The sequence below is a fragment of the Pongo abelii genome, chromosome 17 (assembly GCF_028885655.2).
Source record: "Pongo abelii isolate AG06213 chromosome 17, NHGRI_mPonAbe1-v2.0_pri, whole genome shotgun sequence".
NCBI lineage: Eukaryota > Metazoa > Chordata > Mammalia > Primates > Hominidae > Pongo > Pongo abelii.
Genome location: NC_072002.2, coordinates 45,304,027 through 45,328,273, shown reverse-complemented (window position 1 = coordinate 45,328,273; position 24,247 = coordinate 45,304,027). Strand labels below are relative to the sequence as shown.

At 37.3% G+C, this 24,247-nt stretch overlaps 1 protein-coding gene across 2 annotated transcripts in view; it reads left to right on the top strand.

The window, feature by feature from the left end:
- Positions 1 to 3,959: 3,959 nt before the first annotated feature.
- The window catches only part of DSC3 (desmocollin 3), a 53,798-nt gene continuing 33,510 nt past the window's right edge, over positions 3,960 to 24,247 (top strand). For both annotated transcript variants that reach the window (XM_002828138.4, XM_003778958.4), the window contains exons 1-6: positions 3,960 to 4,462; positions 14,816 to 14,900; positions 15,919 to 16,118; positions 17,462 to 17,581; positions 21,131 to 21,286; positions 22,555 to 22,699. In XM_002828138.4, coding sequence (XP_002828184.3) covers positions 4,394 to 4,462; positions 14,816 to 14,900; positions 15,919 to 16,118; positions 17,462 to 17,581; positions 21,131 to 21,286; positions 22,555 to 22,699 — 775 coding nt within the window. In that variant the 5' untranslated portion in view covers positions 3,960 to 4,393. The remainder of the gene's footprint in view (positions 4,463 to 14,815; positions 14,901 to 15,918; positions 16,119 to 17,461; positions 17,582 to 21,130; positions 21,287 to 22,554; positions 22,700 to 24,247) is intronic.

The window sequence follows — 24,247 nt, the reverse complement described above, 5'->3', positions numbered from 1 at the left end:
TGCAGGAGAAACTGCAGTCTCATCCAGTGGAAAGATATTTTTCACTCTAGAGGAAATCAAAGTGAAGAATTATGTGATGATTCTGAGATGAGGTGGATAAAAAATTCACCCTGTATCAGGGCTTTGTTATATGGCTTTAGTTTAGTTGCTATAAGAAGTTATCACTCACACAATAGGGTTTTGTCTTTTGTGTGGAAATTACCATTCCTTCCAGCCAGTGGGAAGTTACTAGAAGATTGCTCCTCCCTCCTTAAAAGGACTGGTTGGAGAAGAGGATATTTGTAAAGGAGTCTGAAGATTTTAGTGGAGGAAGAGTAACCCCATTGTAAGAGATCTTGACTCATTAATTAACAAGGAGAGACTGGAAGGGAACCTTTCTGAGCTTGGCACGCCCTATTTGGATTAAACTATTGTAATAGTATTACTTAGACTGGATAATGCTGAATTTGAGAAACGTACAAATGTCCGACTCTTGAATGATTGTTGCCAAGGTTATAGTGAAAGTCACATTTCTGTGGATGGGTGTGAGCTTTCTCCTGAGAGGAAGGGATAGTCCTACTGTCAGTCATTCTGGGGAGATATGAATCCTAGGATGAGAAGTGAGGACATGAGGAGACCCACAGCAGAATAGGGGGAAGGGGAAATGTCCTTGGAGGCCAAGGGTCATTTGGATCTAGAGTTGAGGTCCTCATTGCTGGGTGGAGTAGCATTCCCATTGGATTGAAATTAGCACTAAGTGCTAATTAGGTGCTTGCCATGGGTAAATAGGTGAGAAGGAGGCACACAGCGATTCTAGGATGGCTCTGGTAGTGGGCAGCAATGCGATATTTATAATTGACTTTTGACTTAAACCTTCTGTTATCCTCAAGGCCCCAGCAGTCTTTTGAAATGACCAAAATGTGATGGCTGTTCTCAATAGTGCTCTGGGAAATCTGCAGAGCCTCTAGTTACACTGCAGCTATTTATCCTAAATAATATTCCAAACATGCTTCTGAGTTCATGTCCCATGGTGGAACTCATTTTTGTGCCGCAGGTGTAAACAAATCTTTTACTTGTTTTTAATTCAAGCTTTTTTTGGCATAAATTCCTCTGCTCTTTCTCTTAAGTTTGTCTCAAACATCGTACAGTTGTCTTGGCAGTATTTTGTAGGAGTGTTTGAGGAAACCTACAGTTGCCATGTCTCCTTCCAGGTAAGCCACCGAGATGAGTAGGTGTGTTAGACTAGCACCTGTTGGTGCTGAGTTGTGCAAGGCAGCCTAGTTCATGGGCCAGAGGTCAGGTCCCACCTCCTAAGATTAGTTAGCTCTTCCATAGCCAGAGATTTCTCATAGGTCCAGAGTAAGAGTACTCTTCTTCATTATCTTGTTTGCTTTCTGCTGAAAATGTTGCAATTCATCTGAATTCCTGAAGTTTTGTTCTTTAGTCTAAAGTCAATTCCCATTTTTGATCCTTTGTTATTGCTGCTCCTACCCTTCAAACTAAGAACATAACAAGGGAAAATAATAAATTATTTTCCCATTTTGGCTCATTACCCTTTCAGCAGTGACTTCCAACTGACTTTGCAGTTTGAGGGATAGGGTATTAAGATAAAGACAGTTCAGAAAACTCTTTATGCTTTATGATACCTCATGATGATTTAAAATTAATTTTATAATAGAAAGCATCCAGTTCTAACTATATCTAAACTGAAGCTCATATTTAAAAAAAATCAACAAACTATTTTAAATCATAATTTATATGGGAAAAATATAAGCAAAAAATATAAGCAATTTAATTTATCCTCAAGTCATATTTATGTTGTAGTCTGTAAAGATCCTTCTTTATATGATAAAAATGCATTGCTTTTTATTAGGACTTAGATTAATATACTCATGGTGGGCAAACAGGAAATTCCAAAATCATTACTAATACTACATTCAGTTATTAACGTTCATATTGCACCTAGAATTTTGCAATACAAGTTAAAAATATCCATAATATGTTTTCTTCCAGTTTTTCTAAAGCAGATTCCTACAACTTTTATTTTGCGGAAGCTAAAAATGGAAGCTCACAGCAATTGTCATACTAGTCAGTAGGCTTAACAATAAATATCCTCTATTACACAGCACAGTCAAAACCACCAGAGGATAGCAATTTTAGAGTTTTAGTCTTTCAAAGGACAGTCCTAACCAGGCCAGACTCTCATAAATCTGAAGATAAAGTTGAAATCATAGAAAAACTAAGAATAGTTAGAATAAAGAAAAACACTTCAAAGTCTTTCGTTCCCTAGGTATTAAAGAAAGCCATATTACAGCACAAATGGGTTCATATGTGCAAACTCACCAAAAGTGACAATTTTGTAACAGTAGTTACTAACTCTTTTCACACATTGAATGGATGGTTCTCCATTTCTGTCAGGATGAAATTAAATTCCTCAGCATGGTTTGTCATGAACCATCTTTCTAACCGAATTCCCAGCCATTCCATGTAACCATTCTGAACCAACCCCTTTCTGCTTTCTTAGCCTGGGGCACTCTCACAAGGCTCTCCAGAGCTTCTCATGTCCTGTTGATGTTGTGTTATCTTGGAGCATTCTCCTACCCTTTCCCTTTTCTTTGCTGGGCTTATCGCAACATTTTGCTTCTTCAAAGCTTTCTTCAGCTAAGTTAGATCCTCTCCTCTAAAATGCCTTAACACCTCAACCCTTCACTCTAACAGTGAATTCAAAGTGGTGAGCGAGGGAGATTGGTGCTAGCCATCTCCTTTACTCATCTAAGTTCAAGAAAACCATTCTACTTGAGTTTCTGAGGGCTGGGGGGCTGGAAGAGACTTTGAGAAGCTTTCTCTGAGGTCATGCTGGAGGCACGTGGAAGATGGGAGGTGAAAACGCTGGAGTGGAGAGAAGTTTGGAGAACTTTCTCTGAGACTGGAAGAGCTCTTCCATACAGAGACCTCCACTGACGGGTGCCTGGGAGATTCACACTGGGAAGCTCAACTTAGAGTGTCTGAGCCCTTAAAGCTGAGCCTCATGAATTTCAGGGAAGCCCCAGACTTCAGGGAATACATGGCTTAGACGACGAGGAGTCTATTAGACTTGAGCCAGAGTGAGATGAATGAAGGTCTTTAACACCCTTTCATGATTAATTGGCTGTCTGAAATTCCTGACCTTGGAACTTTTGAATGGACTTCGAGGAGTAGTATCTCATGTCTGAGAGGGATTTCCTCCTGAATCCAGTAGATGGGAGCTCGGGGAACATAAAATTCAGTTTAGGGAGAAATAAGAGAATGTCGCCCTGGTGTTACAAACGACATCTCTACTAAAAAGTGTAGCCTACTGGGCTAGGAATGATTGTCTTTCGTCCCTTTCTGACTTTGAATTGTTTCCCACAGGAACTGGATTTTATGCATTTCCTTTCTTCCATGCCCTCACACAAAGCTTGGCCGACTTTGGGCCCTGATAAATAGTCGTTGCATGATGTAGAGTCTGTAAGCCTCGTTTTAGAAGATTTTGGGTGGTAGATATTCCTTTGACCACCTGAAAAATTTCATTTTGGTACCAGTAAGTAGTAAACCAATAATTTACATCTAAGAACAAAGTCGTTTTTAGAAGGTTCATATGAGTCCCCCAAACTGACGGTTAATAGAGCGCTGAGTGTAGTCACTCATATTTTGGGTGCGTAAAAATTGTTAGATTAGAATTTCTTAAATTTGGTTTTAATTTCTGACATGCCAAAACCTGTTTATCATGTCATTTGGGATAAATTCCTTCTGTCGTGTATTTTGTCATGTTAGTCAAATCTGGAGAGAATACAGTACATGTATCTTGCTTTAATCTGAAAACATTGGCAGAGTTTGTTCAGACGTCGAAGGGGAGATCCGCTGATCCAACGACAAGGGTGTTCCTGGCATCCAGCAGAGCCCGTGTCGAGGCAGGGATCCCTGCGGGCGGATTGGGGTTCTGCATTGAGATGCACCGCGCAGCGCCGGCGATGGGGCCGCCCTGGGACGATCTGGGCTGCCAGGGCCTCTCTGCGGGCCGGGCGGGGCGGCAGCGCCGCGGGGCAGACGAGGGGCGTGGGAGAGCTGGCAGAGGGTGTGCCAGAGACCGCTTTCCCGAGCGCGAACGCCCGGGTGGGTGCTGGGGAGCAGAGGGGCAGGCTCGGGCAACTCCTCAGCGGCGCCGGCGATGATAAAACTTGAGAAATAACAAGGAGTGGCCTCTCCGCGTCCTCTGGGTCCAATCCGGTTTCAGAAGTGAAGTTGCTCCCGGCCAGGCAAGCCTGAGAGAGGCCAAAGACACTTAAAAACAAGCAGCGGCGAGAAAAGCACCTCCCGCGCCCTGAACCTCGGCAGGTCTCGCTCTCGGCACCCTCCCGGCGCCCGCGTTCTCCTGGCCCTGGCGCCCGGCATCCCGATGGCCGCCGCTGGGCTCCGGCGCTCCGTGCGCGGAGCCGTCCGTCTGCATCTGCTGCTGACCCTCGTGGTAAGCCAGATCTCGCCGGATAGGGCTGGGGTGGGGACGGGGGTGGATCCGCCCTGGACGCTGCACGGAACTGGGGACAAAGCGGGCCGAAACGTGACAACCGCGGCTCAGATCAATGCTGCAGGTCTGGTAGCAGCCCCAAGTTCGGGCCTGCAGGAGTGAGGAGAGAAGACGGGTGCTTGCGGGTCGACTCTGGACTGAGCTTTTTGTTTTGAGATACCGTGTTGGATTGCTGGAATTCTGAGTCGCGCTCAGGCTTCGCTGCGCTCTGGCGGGCGCCGTCGCGGGTTGGGCAGGGGGTTGGGATTCACGCTTCTCCCCAGGTGGTGGAGCTGGTGGTTGGAGGGCGCCTTTGGGTGGAGAGGATCCCTGAGATCTCAAAGCACAGACTTGAAATGGGATTTAGGGGCTGCCCCCTCCCCCGCTCCGGGTCCCAGTTGACCTGGATGGGTTCCTTAGTGAGTGGAGCCGGGGCTGTGTCCCTGGGTCCCTTGGTGGGGCTGCCCCTGAGAAGTGGGTTTCTCCGTATCTCCCCTAAAGGGTATTCAGAAGCTCACCCAAGCGGTCCACCCTCGCCAGCCACCCAGCCGGGGGCGGGATGTGCCGGGGGCGCGAAGGTGTGGGAAGACCGGGCCAGAATGCGGGTTGGGGTCGTGTTGTGTTTTGGGGATGCTACCGAGGTGTGGAGGCTGGTAGAGGGTGACAGTGGTGGGGGATGACGGATGCGGTGGGGTTGCGTGGTACTTACTCCGGCTCCGGGGAGGACTGCGCGGCCGAAGCACAGCCTGGGGTCTCGAGTCTACGGAAACCTGCCGCCCAGGACGAAATCCTCTAGGAGAGGAAGTTAGAGGCGATGCTCTGAGAACACGGGCGACTTGAAGTGTTCGGAACTGTGGCGGCGCAGTTACACGCTTAGCTTCAGGCTGCAACAGAGTTTCATTCCGCACGCCCAGAAAGGAGCCGCGGACCCGCGACTTACCCGCATCCATGGATGCGCATGGGGTCCGATGGGAGCGAGGTCTATACCCGCGTCGGTAGTGAGCCGAATCTGGTCTCGCGGATTCTTACTGCTTCCTGGCCGTCCACCCTGGCAAGTGGGAGTGGGTCCAAGGGTTGTCCTCCCTTTAGGTCAGCGAGATATGAATATGGGATTGGTAGTTATGATCTACGATATGTTTATGGAGAAGGAATTGGACAAATAAGCGCATCCATTTGCCCAGGAACTGTTCCAACAAAGTATCTGAGCTTATTAAATGACTACAAATGGAAACGGCTTACAGAATGTGTTCTTTTGTAATATATTTAAAAGCGTTTTCAGCTTTTCACTTTACAAGCATGCATTTGGGGTTTTGTGTTTCCTTTACGAAGGGATTGAGGATGGGGGAACGAAACTACGGGTGCTGCTCTCAGAATTTCTCGCATTCGCTCGAGGCTCCCAGAGGCCATGGAAGACCAGGAGCTTTCCCGGCAAGGCGTGGGTGGGGGTGTCGGGCTGTGGCAAGGAAGAAGGTGCGCGTAAATCTAAATGGAGGAAGCTTCAGCTTTGATCTATGACATACTCGTTTAAGATTTTTTTTTTAAAATAATTCCATTGAGTTTAGGTTGAATTCTGTATCTGGAGACTTAAATACCGGAAAGTGCACAGCAAATGACAATTTATTTCATCTGCAATTGTCAGTTTACAAAGACTTGCAATTTTGGACCAGATGGGTAAATTAACACTTCTCTTGACCATCTCATGTATGTATTTCCCTCCTTTTGACCCATACGACTCTCAACTTTTCAATATAATATTAATGACATGGCATTTTAGAAACACTTTTCATTTTATAGAGACTTTAATGGATATCTTTAAACCATTACTTATCTTTAAAACATTGCTTGTTCCAAGGAGACAGCTTTTCAAAGCAAGTCTTTAACAAGAATCTGAGACTTGTTAAATTTTAGTCTTCCCAGTAAGCAGCCCAACAGGTTGAGGAATTTTCCCATTCTGCATTTTTCCTGTATCTCCTTCCCACCCTGTACCCCACCACACTCTGAGGTGTAAATACAGTTTCTAATAATCACATGCACAAAGGAAAAAAAATGACAGGGAGATACTAAAAAAAAGAAGTATATCAGAGCATCTCACTCACTATTGTAAGTTTTTGATTGCCTCAGAAAGTGTTTTCTCCTCTTAATGTAACCAGAATTGTTAGGGATGGTGGAAACTAATTTACATGAGATCAGTTGTCTTCTGCCTGTTACAAATAATAAGATTCTTTTAAAAATATGTGTTAATACTGTTATCAAATCCACTTTAAGAATTATGTTATCTAGTATACATTATAAATGGCACATACTTGGACACAGCTAATCCATCATTTTGTTAAAAGGGCTCCTCTTCTAAAGGAACTAAAATAGTTGAAACGTTTGCAATAACTCCCCTCAAATCTGTACTTTTCCTCTTTGGAGTATATGAACTCTGCCTGCAATCTATGTTGATAAATAGGCATCCAAATTTTTATATTTGATAGGGTTAATGTGAATAATATGAGTCCTTACCAGAAAAACTTGTGATGTTTTTGCTCTTGGTAATATTTGATATATTCATCATTTTAAAATAAAAGGGAGGATAGTAATTTCTAAAGACTTTTACATTTGTGACAAGAAGATTAAGGCAAATAAAGGAAGTAGATGAAAACTAGTTTTAAAACTGCAAGCTTAAAAAAGTCAAAATTATAGTATACGTATATTTAGATTGATGCATTGTCAGCTACCTTATTAAAAGGAGATTGTTGATGTTCCTATTGAGATACAGCTAGATACGGAAGCACGTTCTGAATAAATAAATGTAAGCTCATGCACATTTTTTGATCCTGTTGTAATTCCCATGGCAGTCCTGTTCCATATATGGTATCTGTGGTGACCTGTAGTTAATCATACTTTCCTTTGAAAGTATGATAGGTGGAATTCCTATCTTGTAATGAGTTTGGGTAGAAATAAATTTATTAGACTCATCTAAGTACTGAGAATGTAGAGCAGTAAATCTTGCAATTTACCTTTGAAGTGGTAAGAATTTGAAAGGTAAAATTTCCATTCTGCAGAAGACTTATGGCCACAGGAGAAATGAAGAGTTTAAAATTCTGTAATTATTGTGTTTAACCCAGAAGATCCACTTCACATTTAAGACATTCCATAAATTTCCATTCTTTTTCTTCTCTACTGAAGTAGGGTGTCATTTTAGAAAGCCTACTTTGTGTATTTACTATAAAATTAAACAATGGGGTAAAAGTGAAACAACTGCAGATAACACCTTTAATTTTTGTTCTCTCTTTGGCATTAAATTTTTCAGTCAGGATTTAATGATTCATCTGATAAGATTTCTATCATGCAATTAATACAATTTGCTTAGTACTATAAAATGCAACAAAACTATTTTGCTTAGGCTGCAGTAGGTAATACTTTATACTATCATTTTTAAACTTTGTTATATTTTAATTTAAAATATGGGCATTCTTGTATACAGAAGTTATTTTTATTATAAAATATCTTTAAAGGTCATTAGTTCATCATCATTAATATACTAGTGTCTTTACATTTTTTAGTTTATTTTATTTTCAATAAGGCATCCAAACCTCACAAAAACATAGTATCAAATGACTTCATAGTTTCAAGAAACATCCTATAACTGAAGTCTATTGAATATTATCCCTTTCAAAAGTTGTATTAATGCATTAACTGTACATTCTTTCTAATAATATCCTATGCAGCAATGAAAATGAATGAACTACTGCTATATAGTTAGGAATTTTAAAAATATTAGTAGTGTTCCATTTCTTACCTTGAATGTGAGTACCCTAATGTTCATTTTATTACTTATTAAAACACACACATGCTATATGTAATCTTTGGTATTTATAATATATTTTACGAAGAACATTTTTTAAAAAGGAAAGAAATGAGCAATAGAGGGTATCAACTAAACTAAACCTCTTGAGTATAGACAAACCCTACTCTAATTGAGCAAGTAAAAAATAGAAAAGGCATGGATAAAACAATATTAGGAATGAAAAGGAAGTATAGTTTTGGAAAGAACAGATGTTAAAAAGTAAAGTAATATGAATAGATAATTCCAATTAATTTGAAAATACAGACAAAACAGACAACTTCTTACAAAATACACATTACCAACATTGACTTGAGGAGGTATACAAAATTTAAATAGACCTATAACCATTAAATAAATTGAATTAGAAGTCAGAAAGCTCCACACACACTTCTTTAGATCCACCAGGCCCAGGTTTATGATAAGTTAATTCTTTCAAAATTATATGGAACAGTGTACTTTATGTAAATTGTTTCAAAGAACAGAAAAATACAGAACTCTTCTTAACTCATTTTATGAGGATCGTATGAAGTTGAAAAATAGTAGCCTGATCTCACTTACAGACAAATATGTGAAATGGGATAAATTGAAAACAAACCAATATATTCGTAAGACATAAATATATTATGTTCTTGTAAGGCTTATCTCAGGAAAGGAAACATGGGTTCACATTAGAACGTCTATTATTGTATTTTAACATAGTATCAACAGAGAAAATGTATCAACAGAGAAAAACTGATTATTTCAAGAAAGTGGAAACATTTCATTTCAAAAGAATTCATAGAACTCATAGCACACTAAGAATGTAGAGAATGAACTTTTTTTTTTTCGAGATGGAGTTTTGCTCTGTTGCCCAGGCTGGAGTGCAGGCTGGAGGTTGGCTCACTGCAACCTCCGCCTCCCAGATTCAAGTGATTCTCCTGCCTCAGCTTCCTGAGTAGCTCGGATAACAGGCTCGTGCCACCACGCCCGGCTAATTTTTGTATTTTTAGTAGAGACGAGGTTTCACCATGTTGGTCCAGCTGGTCTCGAACTCCTGACCTCATGATCCGCCTGCCTTGGCCTCCCAGAATGCTGGGCTTACAGGCATGAGCCACCGCGCCTGGCCAAGAATGAACTTTCTTAATGTAATGAAACATATCTAACAACAATGAATGAATGAATGAATGAATGAATGAATGTTACAAGGAAAAAAGAAAAAGACTCATAATTAATGGCAAAATTGTAAAAATATTCTCTTTAAGTTAGAAACAAATCCATAATGGTCAGTACAGGTGTTTCTATTCAGCATTCCAGAAGAGGTCCTAACAAGCATATCAGATAAAAATGAGCAATAATGAAAGACTTGTAGGATTAAAAGAAAAGAAACCTCGTTGTCATTTTGCCAGCGACAGGATTAACTACATAGAAAATGCAACACTATCTATTAACAGATACTAGAACTAATAAAAGTAAGCAAGTTTCATGGATATAAGCTTAATATTTTAAAATGATTTCTATATATTATCAAGGGACAACTCAAAAATATGTTAAGAAGAATCCCATTCATGACAGCAACAAATAAATGTATCTAAGATAAATGTAACAAAAAATGTGAAAGACCTTTAGAGCAAAAATTGCAAAGCTTTATTGAAAAGCAAACATAATTCGACTGAGTGCGGTGGCTCATGCCTGTAATCCCAGCACTTTGGGAGGCTGAGGCAGACAGATCATGAGGTCAGGAGTTCAAGACCAGCCTGGCCAACATGGTGAAACCCCATCTCTACTAAAAATACAAAAATTAGCTGGGCATGGTGGCAGGCGCCTGTAATCCCAGCTACTAAGGAGGCTGAGGCAGGAGAATTGCTTGAACCTAGGAGGCAGATGTTTCAGTGAGCCGAGATCACACCACTGCACTCCAGCCTGAGCCACAGAGCAAGATTCCATCTCAAAAAAAAAAAAAAAAAAGAAAGAAAGCAAAAAGTAAATATAATTCATAAGTAAGTGAGAATGAAACATGTTCATGGATGAAAGGCTCAAGAGCCCTAAATGTCAAAATGTCAAATCCTCTTTAAATTAATATTTAAAGGAAATGGAATCTCATCCACATCCTAAAATAAATTTTTACAGAACTTGGGGAACTGATCATAAAATTGTTTTGAGAGTCAAAGTCTAAAAAGAGCAAAAATACTACTTTAAAAAAAAAGATTGAGCAATGGGGAACTTTGAAGTTTTTGAGTATTTGGTATACATAAAATTTTTATAAAGATGTGTCAAATGAAAAAAACAAAATTGAAGCACTCTGTTTATCAGAAGATTTCATAATTAAAGTTAAAAAGCAAACTAAGTAAACCTACAAGAAAAAAAATAAATTTAACAAGTGCAAACAATAGATAAGTGATTAAAGGAGAAGAATAGGCAATTTACAGAAGATAAATGGCAAATAAACACAAGAAAATACAGTCGATCTCACTAAAAATTAATAAAATGCAAATTAAAACAGCCATTAGGTTGACAACATGGGAAAAGTCATAAAATTATTTGTAAGGGAGGATAAGGGAAATAGAGAGATTTAATATGCTGAGGGCATTATTAGAAATTGATATTAGTACTTTGGAGAGCAACTTGGCAATAGCTAATAAAATTGAAGATGTTCATGTATGGCACAGTAATTTCCGCTTTAGGCAGAGCTGTTCACATAGTGTCATTTGTAATAGAAGAAATGAAAAGCAATCTAAATAACCATCAATAGGAGAATGACTAAAAATAAACTGTGGTACATTTATGGAAAAATCTCGAACATACTATTGGGTGAAAAAAGCAAATTGCAAAAGGATGCATATAAACACATACTACCCAAAACTAGCTTGTATTTTATGGGCACAAGCATATACTATATAATAAAAGTATAAAATCCTACTGAGGAAGTATAAATTCTAACTTCTGAAAACACTATTCCCTGGAGAAGAGTTGGAAATATAATAGGGCATAAGACTTTAGCTACATCTGTAAATTTTAATTAAAAAATAGAACAAAAATTGCAAAATGTTCATTTTTTTTAAAGATCTAGATGGGCACTGAGCATTTATTATGTTTTAATTGATTTAAATATTTCACAGTTAACTGAGATATTTTGAAAAGAGATGTGAGTAAATATATATTGGGCATAGCTTTCTTTTTGGGATTCAAAAATACTAACTACAGAGTTATGATATATTTCAACCAATGGGTGGTTTGTTGAAGGAAACCATTTTTCATCCCAAGGTGACAACTATATATTTAAGGAAAATATTTAATTAAGCATATGTATGATACGGTTTTTTTAAAAGGGTAAATGACTTATTACTTCATTGTCCCAGTTTGCAATCTGGTTATTATTTTCTGAAAATGATTTCTTGGCTTATTATATCTAAATTAAACAGCATTGTTACATGTTGGCCCTATTTGTCCATATTTTTGTGATATTTTTGTTTATTCTGACTAATTCAAGTGAGGGTAAGGTGAATCTTTGAGAAGTACAATATTTTTAGATCACATATGAGAATAATTGTGATAATGTATATATTTGTATATACATATATTTACAGTTATGTTACCATGAGTTAAAATATTTTAATTTTGTGCAGAAATCTGTTTCATATTTGATTATATCAGAAATAAAATACTTCTTTGAGGTTATTATACCACTTTATTGTGCTGAAATTACTTCTGTGAATTTATAAATTTGAAAGGCCTTTCACTGCCAATTTGTAGAAGTGATTGTGGGAAGTCATTTTTTTGATCAATGACAGTGTCCTTTTTTGTTTTAAACTGCATTATTGAGATATAATTTACATTCCATAAAATTCACCTTTGTTAAGTGCACAATTCAGTGAATTGTAGTAAATTTGAAGAATGTGCAATAATTACTACAATCTAATTTTAGAAGTTTTTCATCACCTTAAAAATAAGCCTCATACCCATTTGCAACCACTTCCCATGGAAATTTACTTTGTTCCTGTATATTTACCTATTGTGGACATTTTATGTAAACGAAATTGTACAGTATGTGTTGTTTTGTATCTAGTTTCTTTCACTGAGTATGTTTTGTAGGTTTATCCTTGTTGTAGCATGCATAGAACTTAATAAAGTACTTTTTAGAGCTGAATAACATTTTGTTGTATGGATTGTTTTCACTTTTTGCCTATTGTGAATAATGATATGTACTGTGAATATTCATGACAAGTTTTTGTGTGGACTTAGGTTTTTATTTCTTTAAGGAAGAGTGGACTTGCTGGATCATATAGGTTTATGTTTAACTTTTTGAGAAACTGCCAAACTATTTTCCAAAGTGTCTGCACCACTTTACATTTCCTCCAGCAAAGTGTAGGGGTTTCAGTTTCTCGACATCCTCACCAATACTTGTTATTTTCTGTCTTATTTATTTTAGTTATTCTAGCAAATAGGTATTGCATTGTGGTTTAGATTACCATTTCCCTAAAACCTAATGAAGTTGGGCATCTACTTTTCATCTACTTTTTGGCCATTTTAATATCTTTTTTTTGGATAATACCTATTCTGATCCTCTGCCCGTTTTTCTGTGTTATTTATCTTTTTATTATTGAGTTGCAGGAATTCTTTAAATATTTTCGATACAAGTCCTTTATTCGTTTGAATTTTCTTCAGGCCAGGCGCGGTGGCTCACGCCTGTAATCCCAGCACTTTGAGAGGCCGAGGTGGGTGGATCACGAGGTCAGGAGATCGAGACAATCCTGGCAAACACGATGAAACCCCGTCTCCACTACAAAATACAAAAAAATTAGCCGGTTGTGGTAGCGGGCACCTGTAGTCCCAGCTACTCCAGAGGCTGAGGCGGGAGAATGGCGTGAACCTGGGAGGCGGAGCTTGCAGTGAGCCTAGATCGCGCCACTGCACTCCAGCCTGGGGACAGAGCGAGACTCCGTCTCAAAAAAAAATAAATAAATAAAAACTATTCTATGAGTTTTTGTATTTTTCACTTTTGTAAAGAAAGTGGCATTTTTCTGGAGAGCAGAAGTTTTTACTTTGAATAAGTATTATTTAAGAACTTTTCTTTATCACTGTGTTTTTGGTGTTGTATATAATAAATCATTTCCTAACCCAACATCATAAAGATTTGCTCTCAAGTTTACCTCTAAATCATTTATTTCTTACATTTATGTCTGTGGTTCATTTTGAGTTAATTTTGTGTATGGTTTGAGGTAGGGGTTCAAATTCACTTTTTTTTCAGGAAAATATCAAATTACCCCAACACCATTTGTTGAAAAGACTATTTGTTTCTCTTGAAATGTCTGGAAGCTAACCACAGATGTAAGGCCTTATTTCTGGGATTTAAGTTCTATTCCATTCATCTATATATTTATTCTATTTCCAGCACCACTCTGTTTTGATTATTGTAGCTTTGTAGTAAGTTTTGAAATTGGTAAATATGTCTTTCAATTTTTTTTCTTTTTCAATTTTATTTGGGTAACTTGTATTTCTAGAAAGATTAATTTTCAATTTCTTCAAAAAAAGTTATCTGGGATTTTTATAGAGATTGTATTGAATCTGTAAATTAATTTGGGGAATAGCCATGAAGACGGGCTATCTCTCTATTTATCTAGGTCTTTAAAAATTTCCTTCAGCAATGTTTTATGGTTTTCAGTGTATAATATTATACTTATTTGATGACATTTATTCCTAAGTATTTTATTCTTCTTTATATGCTACAAATCAATTTTTTTGCTTAGTTTTCAAATTTTTCAATGCTAGTGTACAGAAATGCAGTCACATGTTCATCTTGTATCCTGTAGCCTTACTGAACTCATTTATTTAGACAGTTTTTTAGTGGATTCCTAGGATTTTCTGTCTACAAATTTATGTCATCTGTGAATAGAAACAATTTTACCTTTTCCTTTCCAATTTGGATGCTTTTGATTTTATTTTCTCATGTAATTTTCCTGGCTAGAAGCTCCAGTATAATGTTAAATAGAAGCATGGTGAAACCCTATCCCTACTAAAAATATAAAAATTAGCTGATCATGGTGGCGGGAGCCTGTAATCCCAGCTACTTGGGAGGCTGAGGCAGGAGAATTGCTTGAAGCCGGGAGGTGGAGGGTGCAGTGAGCCAAGATCATGCCATTGCACTCCAGCCTGGGCCATAGAGTGAGACTCAGTCACACACACACACACAAACACACACACACACACACACAGAAGCAGTTAGAGCAGAGCAGACACAGAAGCAGTTAGAGCAGAGCAGACATCATTGTCTTGTTCCTGATGTTAGAAGAAATAATTCTGTTTTTCTCCTTTAAATATGAAGTTAGTTGTTGTTTTTCATAAATGAACTTTATCACATTGAGCAAGTTCCTTTCTATTCCTAGTTTGCTGGGGGTTTATTATAAATGGGTGTTGGACTTTGTCAGTTGCTTGTTTTACATCTATTGATATGATTTTTTTTTTAATCTTTATTTTCTACTGTATTAATGTGACCTTTTAAATTCTAGATCTTCAGTCTTCCTGGTGAAGCCTGCAAAAAGGTGATACTTAATGTACCTTCTAAACTAGAGGCAGACAAAATAATTGGCAGAGGTGAGAAATTTTAAAAATCTTTTGAAAGCAGAAATTTAGTTTACATAGGCTGGAAAGAGCATGATATAATACCTTTGCCTTTTGGAGTTAGCCTGAATCTACTAATAAGAGATGTTCCTCCAGGGAGTAAACCAGAAGTTATCATTCTGTTGAAAATGTGAAGAGAGAAATATGTCATCAGCCCTGAAGATGTTTATTTATTTATTTATTTTTGCTAAATATTCCACCTGGGACAGATTTGAATTAAAGTGAAAACATGACTCATGGACAGCAAATGAATCCTTTGAGAGGTTGTTTCTTAACTGAGTAGTAATTTATCCATTTGCTTTATGTTAAGACAAGTAGTTGAAGACTGGGATGGATGACAGGTACATTTTGATATTTATATGCATTTTATTAGCTGTTACTAGAGGCCAGAAATCCCAGGGAAGAAAGACTCCCTGTAGAGTTTCAGTGTGGGGCCTTGGAAAGCTTGGAACACACAGAGTATTGTGGGCCTCCAGGGGAAATTGTGTACAGAAAAGTGCCAGTGGGAAGAAAATTTCGGAGATCGGATATTTCTAACATGACTCTTTACAAAACTCATACACTCCATTGCTCTTTGGCTCATGACTTCTCACTGAATATAGGTATATCTTAAACACTCAGATTGTATTGTTAGGGAAACTCTTCTATATGTTTATTCAGGTGTGTTGGGGGCATGTTGCTCAGTTTTGTCATGGTTATAACATGCCCACATCTTTAATTGGAAGGTCATTTTCATAAGTCTATTAGAAGCATATAAAGGTTTAAAACACCTTATTTAATAGAAATATACCCTCAATAATTATTTTTTAACTGAAAGAAAATGATCATTTTTTAAATAATGTAAAAAACAGGTTAAGATATCTGGTAAATGCAAAGTGATTGACTTATTTCATCCCACTTCATGGTTTTTAAGAAGATTATATAAATTATTTTAACACACTTTTTCGTCTCATGTGTTTTTACCTTACAACTTGGAAATTTTTACTTGCAGTTAATTTGAAAGAGTGCTTCAGATCTGCAGACCTCATCCAGTCAAGTGATCCTGATTTCAGAGTTCTAAATAATGGGTCAGTGTACACAGCCAGGGCTGTTGTGCTGTCTGATAAGAAAAGATCATTTACCATATGGCTTTCTGACAAAACGAAACAGACACAGAAAGAGGTTACTGTGCTGCTAGAACATCAGAAGAAGGTATTTAAAGTATATTAAATAATTTTAGTCATTTTTTTCATTAAAATACTCTCATTAAAAGTTGCAAAGAGAAACAAGGATAAATAGGGTATTTTCCCCTTTTGTTTTCATTTTGTTTCCTTTCCTTTCACTTCATTTCCATTTTCTTACCGTTTTCCTTCCCCTCCATTTTCTTACCGTCCTTTTCATTCCTTCCCTTTTCCTTCTCCTTTCCTTCCCCTTCCTTTTCCCCTTCCTTTTCTTCCCTCCCTGTCACCTTCCCTCTCTCCCTTTTTCTATCCTTCTCTCTACCTCTCACTCTATTTTTGTCTCTCCCTCTCTCTCTTTCTTAACACTTGTTGAACTCTGGTTTTGGTTTTACTTTATTAAATCTGAATTATTTCTCCTCTGTGAGGGCTTCTTCCACCTCTAAATTCTAACTATTGTCTTTTGTGCACTGGTGTCAGTTTGGTTATCCCTCTATTATGGAACTCAGAATTTTTTTACTGCAAAACCTTTACAGTGAGGAATGTCATTATGAAAGTAGTCACAAAATGATGAAAGGTTTAGACTGGATTACACCTAATCTGTGTTAACTGTATCAATAATAAAGCTAATTTAAATTACAGCTTAGTGCTTTGGTAAATGTTTAATGCAATTATTAATTAATTCTTATGAAATAAAATGTCTCCCTTGCTGCATCATGAAATGAGATGGACATCACTAAAAAGTCTAATAGAACTTTCTCCCGTGATAGAGACGGCACTGTCTGCACTGTTTGATATGATAGCTCAATATTAATGGCTACTCTGCACTTGGCATGTGGCTAGTGCAACCAAAGGATAGAGCTTCTTATGTTATTTAGTGTCAGTTAATTTAAATTTAAATAATCACATGACTTAGGTGGCCAAGGGCTACCGTATCAGACTGTGTAAATAGAGCACTATGGCAGTGAACGACATACATTTTCTTTCTCTGACCTAAGGGCATGAGCTTTTAACTAAAAGAACAAGTAAGTGCTATCTGGAGATTGTTGTAGACAGAATATGTTCTATGTCTCTATTTGGGACAAAGCAAGAAGAACTAAGAATATAGTGGTGATTTTCCTAACATGAAAGTATAGTCAGTGTTAGAATGGTATACAAAAAAGAATTCTCTGTTTCTTGAAACCTTTAAAATCTGGATATATTCTTTCTTACCCTTCTAATGCAGAAAGACTTTATTAACTGGTTTAGCTCCAGCATGGAAATGCCTGACACTGACACTCCAAAGAAGGATTAGGTTTATGAGCTGTCCACTATTTTACACATAGTAGACTTGTGATGCTTTTGTTTATTTATGTATTTGTTTTTCTCTAAATTCAGGTACTGAAGACAAGACACACTAGAGAAACTGTTCTCAGGCGTGCCAAGAGGAGATGGGCACCTATTCCTTGCTCTATGCAAGAGAATTCCTTGGGCCCTTTCCCATTGTTTCTTCAACAAGTAGGTTTACACCTTTTCTGGTCATGGTTGCTTTAATTCTAAGAGTCTGTTTCATTGAGATTTAATACCTCTTTAAACATATAAAAATAAACAGATCTGATTAAAGATGTTCATGAGGTGTAACAAAAGTAAAATGAGAAAGAAAATTACTAAAAACCTAATAATATTAGAAAGGCTCTAAAGCCATTGAATGATCTTTATTTGTTTGTTTATTCATTTAGCAGGGAGTTACTGAGCACTTAACTATATCCTGTGGGAGGTACCACTCTAGGTCCTAAAGATACAAGTAAATTTAGTCATGGCCCTTGCTCTCATGTGGGTTATTGGCCTCATGAAGGAGACAGAAGTAGGATAATAATTACAATTTTTAGTGATGAGTGCTATGATTCTAGTATAGAGATGTTGGGTGATTTGGTAACAAATGAGATGAACATTAAACCCTGAGGTAAGGTGGTAAAAAGCAAGAGAAGGCTTAGAGAAGGAGACAACTGAGTTGAGTCCTGAAGAATGGAAAATTTTTCTGCAGGTAAATAATTGTGGAAGAAGAGGGAAGTACAGAAGTGAGAGCTCCTTAGAGGAGCTCTGGATGGCTTAGTCTTCCAAGGTGTGATGGAATGGAGCAGGGAGATGAGGCTGAAGAGGGAGGTAGGGGTCAAACCACTGTGGACTATGTGCATTCTGCTAGTAAGTTTAACTTTATCTTAATAATAAGGAGAAATTCTTAAGCAGATTACTGACATGATCAGGTTTACTTTTCTCATTAAGATAATGGAACACGCACAATTGAAACCATTACTGAAGTAGGGCTATGGCCTTCTGCTTGCCTTTTTCTCCTTAAATTTCTAATAGTGTGCTTGATATTTAATACTAATGGTGTAACCTGTGTACTAATTGTTTCAGTTTTTAACTATCCTTCCACAGTCATTCACACTTATTTTTTATTCCACCCTAGTGCCAGACATTTGTTTATTCTCCGTGAATATTATAACTTTATTTGTTTATTCTCCATGAATATTATAACTTGAACACTGATGAAGCATATTAAGAAATGATTTCTAATTGCCAAAGCCGTACCAATCATAGCTAGTTTTAGCCTCTGCTTTGCAAAACCAGTCACCATCTTAGTCCTCATTTCCTTGACATATTTACATTTGACATAGCTCACCTTTCCCTCCTTTTTGAAGTATTTCTTCATTTGGCTCCTAGGACACCATTCATCTAGTTTTCCACTTACTTCGTTGATCACTCCTTAGTATGTTTGGCTAGATCTTCCTCATCCATCCTCCTAGCCTGCTGTCCCAGTCTCTAAACTTCGGAGAGCTCCAGGGCTCAGTCAAAGAATCTTACCTCTTGTTTCTTGATATTTACTCTCTCAGTGATCTCATAACTTTAAATACTATTTATACACTGAATACTTAAAACTTTGTATTTCCAGCCCAAACTATCTAATTGATATTAACACTTGGAAGTTTAATAGGGTTTCAAACTAAACTTATGGAAATAAAATGGTTGTTATTTCTCCTAAAAACAGCCTCCCATCTCAATTAACAGGGATTAGAGTTCAATCCTTCTAACTCTCTGGGCATTGGAGTGTGTTTCATAAGGTTTAAGCTGCAGAAAACACAGTTCTCTCTAAGTTCTTAACAGATAAGGATTTATTACCATTTATTAAAGAGTTTTCAGAATTGTCCATAGGGCTGAAGAAACAAACTTTAGGTTGAACTTTCAGAAACAAATCCTCAAGCTAGCTACACCACAGAATCTACAACCAAGGGACATATTGCTTTCTCCATGATAGAGAAGACATTATTCTGAAAACCAAAGTGCCACTGGTACAGTCAGGAAAACACCATAGCCATGTTCCTCCTCATGAAACTTCAGATTGATCTGTATCTTATTTTGTAACAAAAAGTTGGCGAATATCTAGTAGTACATATGCTATTGCAGAAAAGGAAGGAAAGAAGGAAGGAAGGAAGGAAGGAAGGAAACCAATCCATCTGAACTTAGCTGTCAGAAAAAATAGCAGAAGTAGTAAAAATGAGACACCTGCCTACCTCAAAGAAAGAAAGAAAGAAAGAAACATAAACTGTGTTGCCAGCAAAAATAACAGAAGCAGCAAAAATGAGACACCTGCCTACCTCACTTTTGGCATTCCAATCTTGTTCAAGCACGTCTGACCATCCATGTTTAAATCCAGAGCTCTGGTTTCCAGAGATTCTGCAAAATTTGGGGGTTTTGGTTTATTTTTGTTTGAATATTTCTAGCATCTACATTATGAGAGGACACTGTAGAAGGAAAATGAAACAGATATTGAGCTTCAATTTAGCCTATATGTCTATTCTTCTCATAGTTAAACTTTTGATTTCTGTATTATTATACATTATTGGCATAAGTGCATTTTATTGAGATCCCAATTAATAGTGGCTTAAGCAAGACAGAGGTTTATTCCTTTCTTGTAAAAGTGTGATCTGGTAAAAAGGTTCTAATTTGAGAAAACACCAAGGACCCAGGTTTCTTTATTTTTTAGCGTGGCTGTCCCTGCAGGTTCCAGATGGCTCACCTCTGTGTCCAACAGGGATAAGACACTCTCTCACTTTCTAGAGCACAACTGGATTTTGCACATATCATTTTTGTTCACATTCCCTTGACCTGACCTTTGCGTGTGGCTCTAACTAATTGCGAGGGTGACTGAGAAATCCTTTCTTCTGGACAACCTTGTGATCACTACAAATTCTAATACTAAGGAAGTTGGGCAGAATAGATATTAAGAGATACTAGCACCCTCTGACATAGTGTCCTTGACTTCCATCTTTACACCACACATCCAACCCATCAGCAAATTCTGATGGCTGTACCTTTAAATTATATCCAGAATCTAACCACTTCTCACCACCCCTATGGCTATCATGTTAGCCTAACTAACTACAGTCTCTTCTCTGGGTTTTTGCAGTAACTTCCTCAGTGGTCTACCTGCTTTTTCCCTTACCCATCCAACCACATCTAGTCATGCTTGACAAAACAGCAAGTATTACCTTTAAGGATACAAATCAGATGATGTTACTCTTGTCTAAATTCTCCAGTGGTTTTCCATTTGACTCCAAGGAAAAGCCAGCATCCTCGAATTCTCCAATGTGATGTGGCCCCTGTTACCTCATTACCTCTTTATCTCCTACTTCTTTTTTCCATGCTCTTTCTACTCCAATCACAGTGGCTTTCTTGCTACTCCTTGAACATGCTAGGTAAAACCTCAGCCTGTTCCCTTGCACTTCCTATTTTCTCTGCCAGAAAGATCCTTCCCTGTCTATCTTCATAGCTTATTCTTTTAATTTTTGTCAGTTTTCTTCCTAAGGTACATTCCAATTGGGATTCCCTTCTTCCTATGAGAATCCCTGTTTGCCTTACCCTTGCCAACAACGGTTATTATTGTTCTTTTCTACCTTTTCTATTGAAATTATCTCTTTAAAATAAAAAGATACATCAGCTGCATTTTAAAAATATTGTAACTGAATTTAGTTTTAATTCTTTTGCATACTTTTTTTCTACTTTTAGGTTGAATCTGATGCAGCACAGAACTATACTATCTTCTACTCAATAAGTGGACGTGGAGTTGATCAAGAACCTTTAAATTTGTTTTATATAGAAAGAGACACTGGAAATCTATTTTGCACTCGGCCTGTGGATCGTGAAGAATATGATGTTTTTGATGTAGGACTTTTATTGATATGCCTGACTTGAAATTATTAAACTATGTTTCTTCTGATGCTTACTCCAGCTACTCTTTCCTGTCTGCTTGCACTCTCTTCTTAGAGGGTATCTTAGAGTCAATGGGAAATAGAATGTGCAACATTTTGGAATACTTGGTCAGCTCTTTGTCTCAACTGCTGTTAGGTAAGCCTGAAATGAAGCAAAGAGGTTCAATATTTGAACATAAATTTCAATGTATTTCGATGTAAATGTCAGTAAATTTCCAAACAGTTGGTGTTGCTTATGAGATAATCTCTCTCTCTTTCTCACTGGTTGCTGGCACCTTTTCCTCACTTCAAGACATGTCTACAGCTGGTTGGAAGAATCCTCTTTCTATACTGCTCTTACTTCCATTTTTGTCTTTTTTCCACACAGATGATTATTTGATCACATCTGAGAACTACATAAGAAAGTGAAAGTGGGAGACCAAACTCAAATAAGGGCTAATAAACCAGTATTCTGATATAGATGAGCTTATAGTCAATGGCAAATAACTCAGATAATTTTCAGTATAATATGGTAAATGCTGTGAGGTCATGTGTCATTCCCATGATTCCGATGGAATGATTATCAGAAAGAGAGATTCTGTTCCTACGAAAAAGAAGGAAGAGAAGCTGTGTAAACAAACATGACTGATGTCCCCCATGTGACACGCTTTGCATTTGCTTAGAAAATTTTCAATTCAGTGTTGTAATCACATGTTGAACAGAAATATACTCTATTTGACATTACATTGCCTTTAATCAGCAATGGGGAAATTAGTATATGTATTTTGTCAGAAAAATTCTTACAAATAATTAGGTCTATTAGGTAAAATAATAACAGGGCTTGGTAGTGACAAATTGGGAATTGCTGCTTTATTTAGATAATGTAGTAGGAATTTTTCCTGTTGCAGTGAGTTTAATTGTTCTCTCCAGCATAATTTTCTGATTATAGAGAGAATTTATATTCACGTTTAATTCCTCAGTCTAGTGGACAGAGTCAACCCTGACTTCACTGTACTCTGACCTAGGTTTTATTTGCGATAGCCATTTCCACCACATACTGGATGCTCTTTGCAGTAAAGTGTTTCTCCATTTGGTGCTTTGATAATTAAAAACACAGTGAATTAAAAAACTTCAAAGTAGTTTATTATTGAAAAGATTTGCAAGGCAGGTAGTAGATAAAGCATCTGATTCTGTCTTGCCGCAATCTGATATTAATAGAACTTTCTTTTTGCTGTTTTGCAGTTGATTGCTTATGCGTCAACTGCAGATGGATATTCAGCAGATCTGCCCCTCCCACTACCCATCAGAGTAGAGGATGAAAATGACAACCACCCTGTTTTCACAGAAGCAATTTATAATTTTGAAGTTTTGGAAAGTAGTAGACCTGGTAAGTCTGCTTTTAAGAATAAAAAGAATCATTTTAAATATGTCTGTGTACATTTTAAAAGACATAGAGCTTTTTATACTCAAGGCCAGATCAGCCTGACATAACGTTGAACTAGTATCTACTTACCAGAAAACACTTAATCCCATCACTTTAAATCAATATGTGCCTTACCCAGATAGTACAGAAGTTTCTGTCATTGTCAATATGATACTAATTAACTGTAAAGGCAGCTAACAGTTATTCAAGCTTTGTGTAATATTCAGTTTATATATTTTATTTCATTTCCTCATGTGGGTTTTTCATTATTCTCAACTCCAAGAGAGGGCATGCAGGGTGGAAAGAACAATAAAACTAAAATCGGTATAGTTTCTTTTTGAGCTTTTATTTAGGAAGGTGTTAAATGGCTTCCACTGAGGGTACAATTTTTTTTATGCTCCTATTTATATCATCTTCTTTTAAAACTACTACCTCACTACTTCCAATTTAGAATGAATACCGGAATAACTTCAGAGAAACTTACATCAGATGTTCTCTATTCTAAACACTTGCTCTTACGTGTGGAAAACTGAAGTATTTTAGTTTACCTGGCCCTTAAAATGTGGCACTTATGATGGCTTCTGAGACTTGTAATATGGAAAATAACCACTCACAATAAAGTTAAAAGAAGGAGGATTCAGTCATAAAGGATGACTTTGCTAATTTGCTTTTTAAAGTTTCCAGTAGTTGCTTAGATCTTCACTGCAATATTATATCTGCTTTTTCCCTTTACGTTTTCCTTTGTACACTTGATGTCATAGATGTTAACCTCTTTATTACTCACATGGTACAATTTAAAAATTTTTTAAAAATTATTGGTATGGAGTTTAGGAAACCTAGTTTTGTTTCTTTTTAAATAAATTTTATTGTGTATAGTGAAGGTTTACAACATGATGTTATGGAATACACGCAGATAATCAAATGGCCACTATAGCATAGAAAACATAGTTTTTGATGTAGGATGTGTTACTAACTCACTGTGGAAACTCATGGAAGTCCCTCTGAGTTTTCTTACTTGTAAAAGGAGTTCATTACATTAGATGACCTACAATGTTTTTAGCCTCACAATTCTATGACATTACATTGACATTATATTGCCTTTAATTAATTAGTAATGGGGTATGCTTTCCCTTTTTCAAAAAGGGGTAGTTTCAGGCTTTCCTGAGGAGTCTGTTCTCTTTTATAGTAACAGAGAAAAATAAAGGACAAACACTTCGATGCCCAGCTTAACCCAAGGTACTTTAAGCACATTTTATCAGTAGGTTAGACCAGTTAAGGCTGTGATACTAAACCGGTTTATTAAAACAAATCAAATCAGGAAGTAGCAAAAAGATTATAGAAAGGAGAGGCTGGACTACTAAAGGTCAACTTGATCATCTATATTATTACTGCATACCCCTAATCGGTCTTGATTTAGCTATTAATAAAAAATCCAATTTAAAAAAAATCTGATTATTAAGGAGACATGGTTTATTCCTCCAGCTAGGTTTGTTATTGAAATATGTGCACATA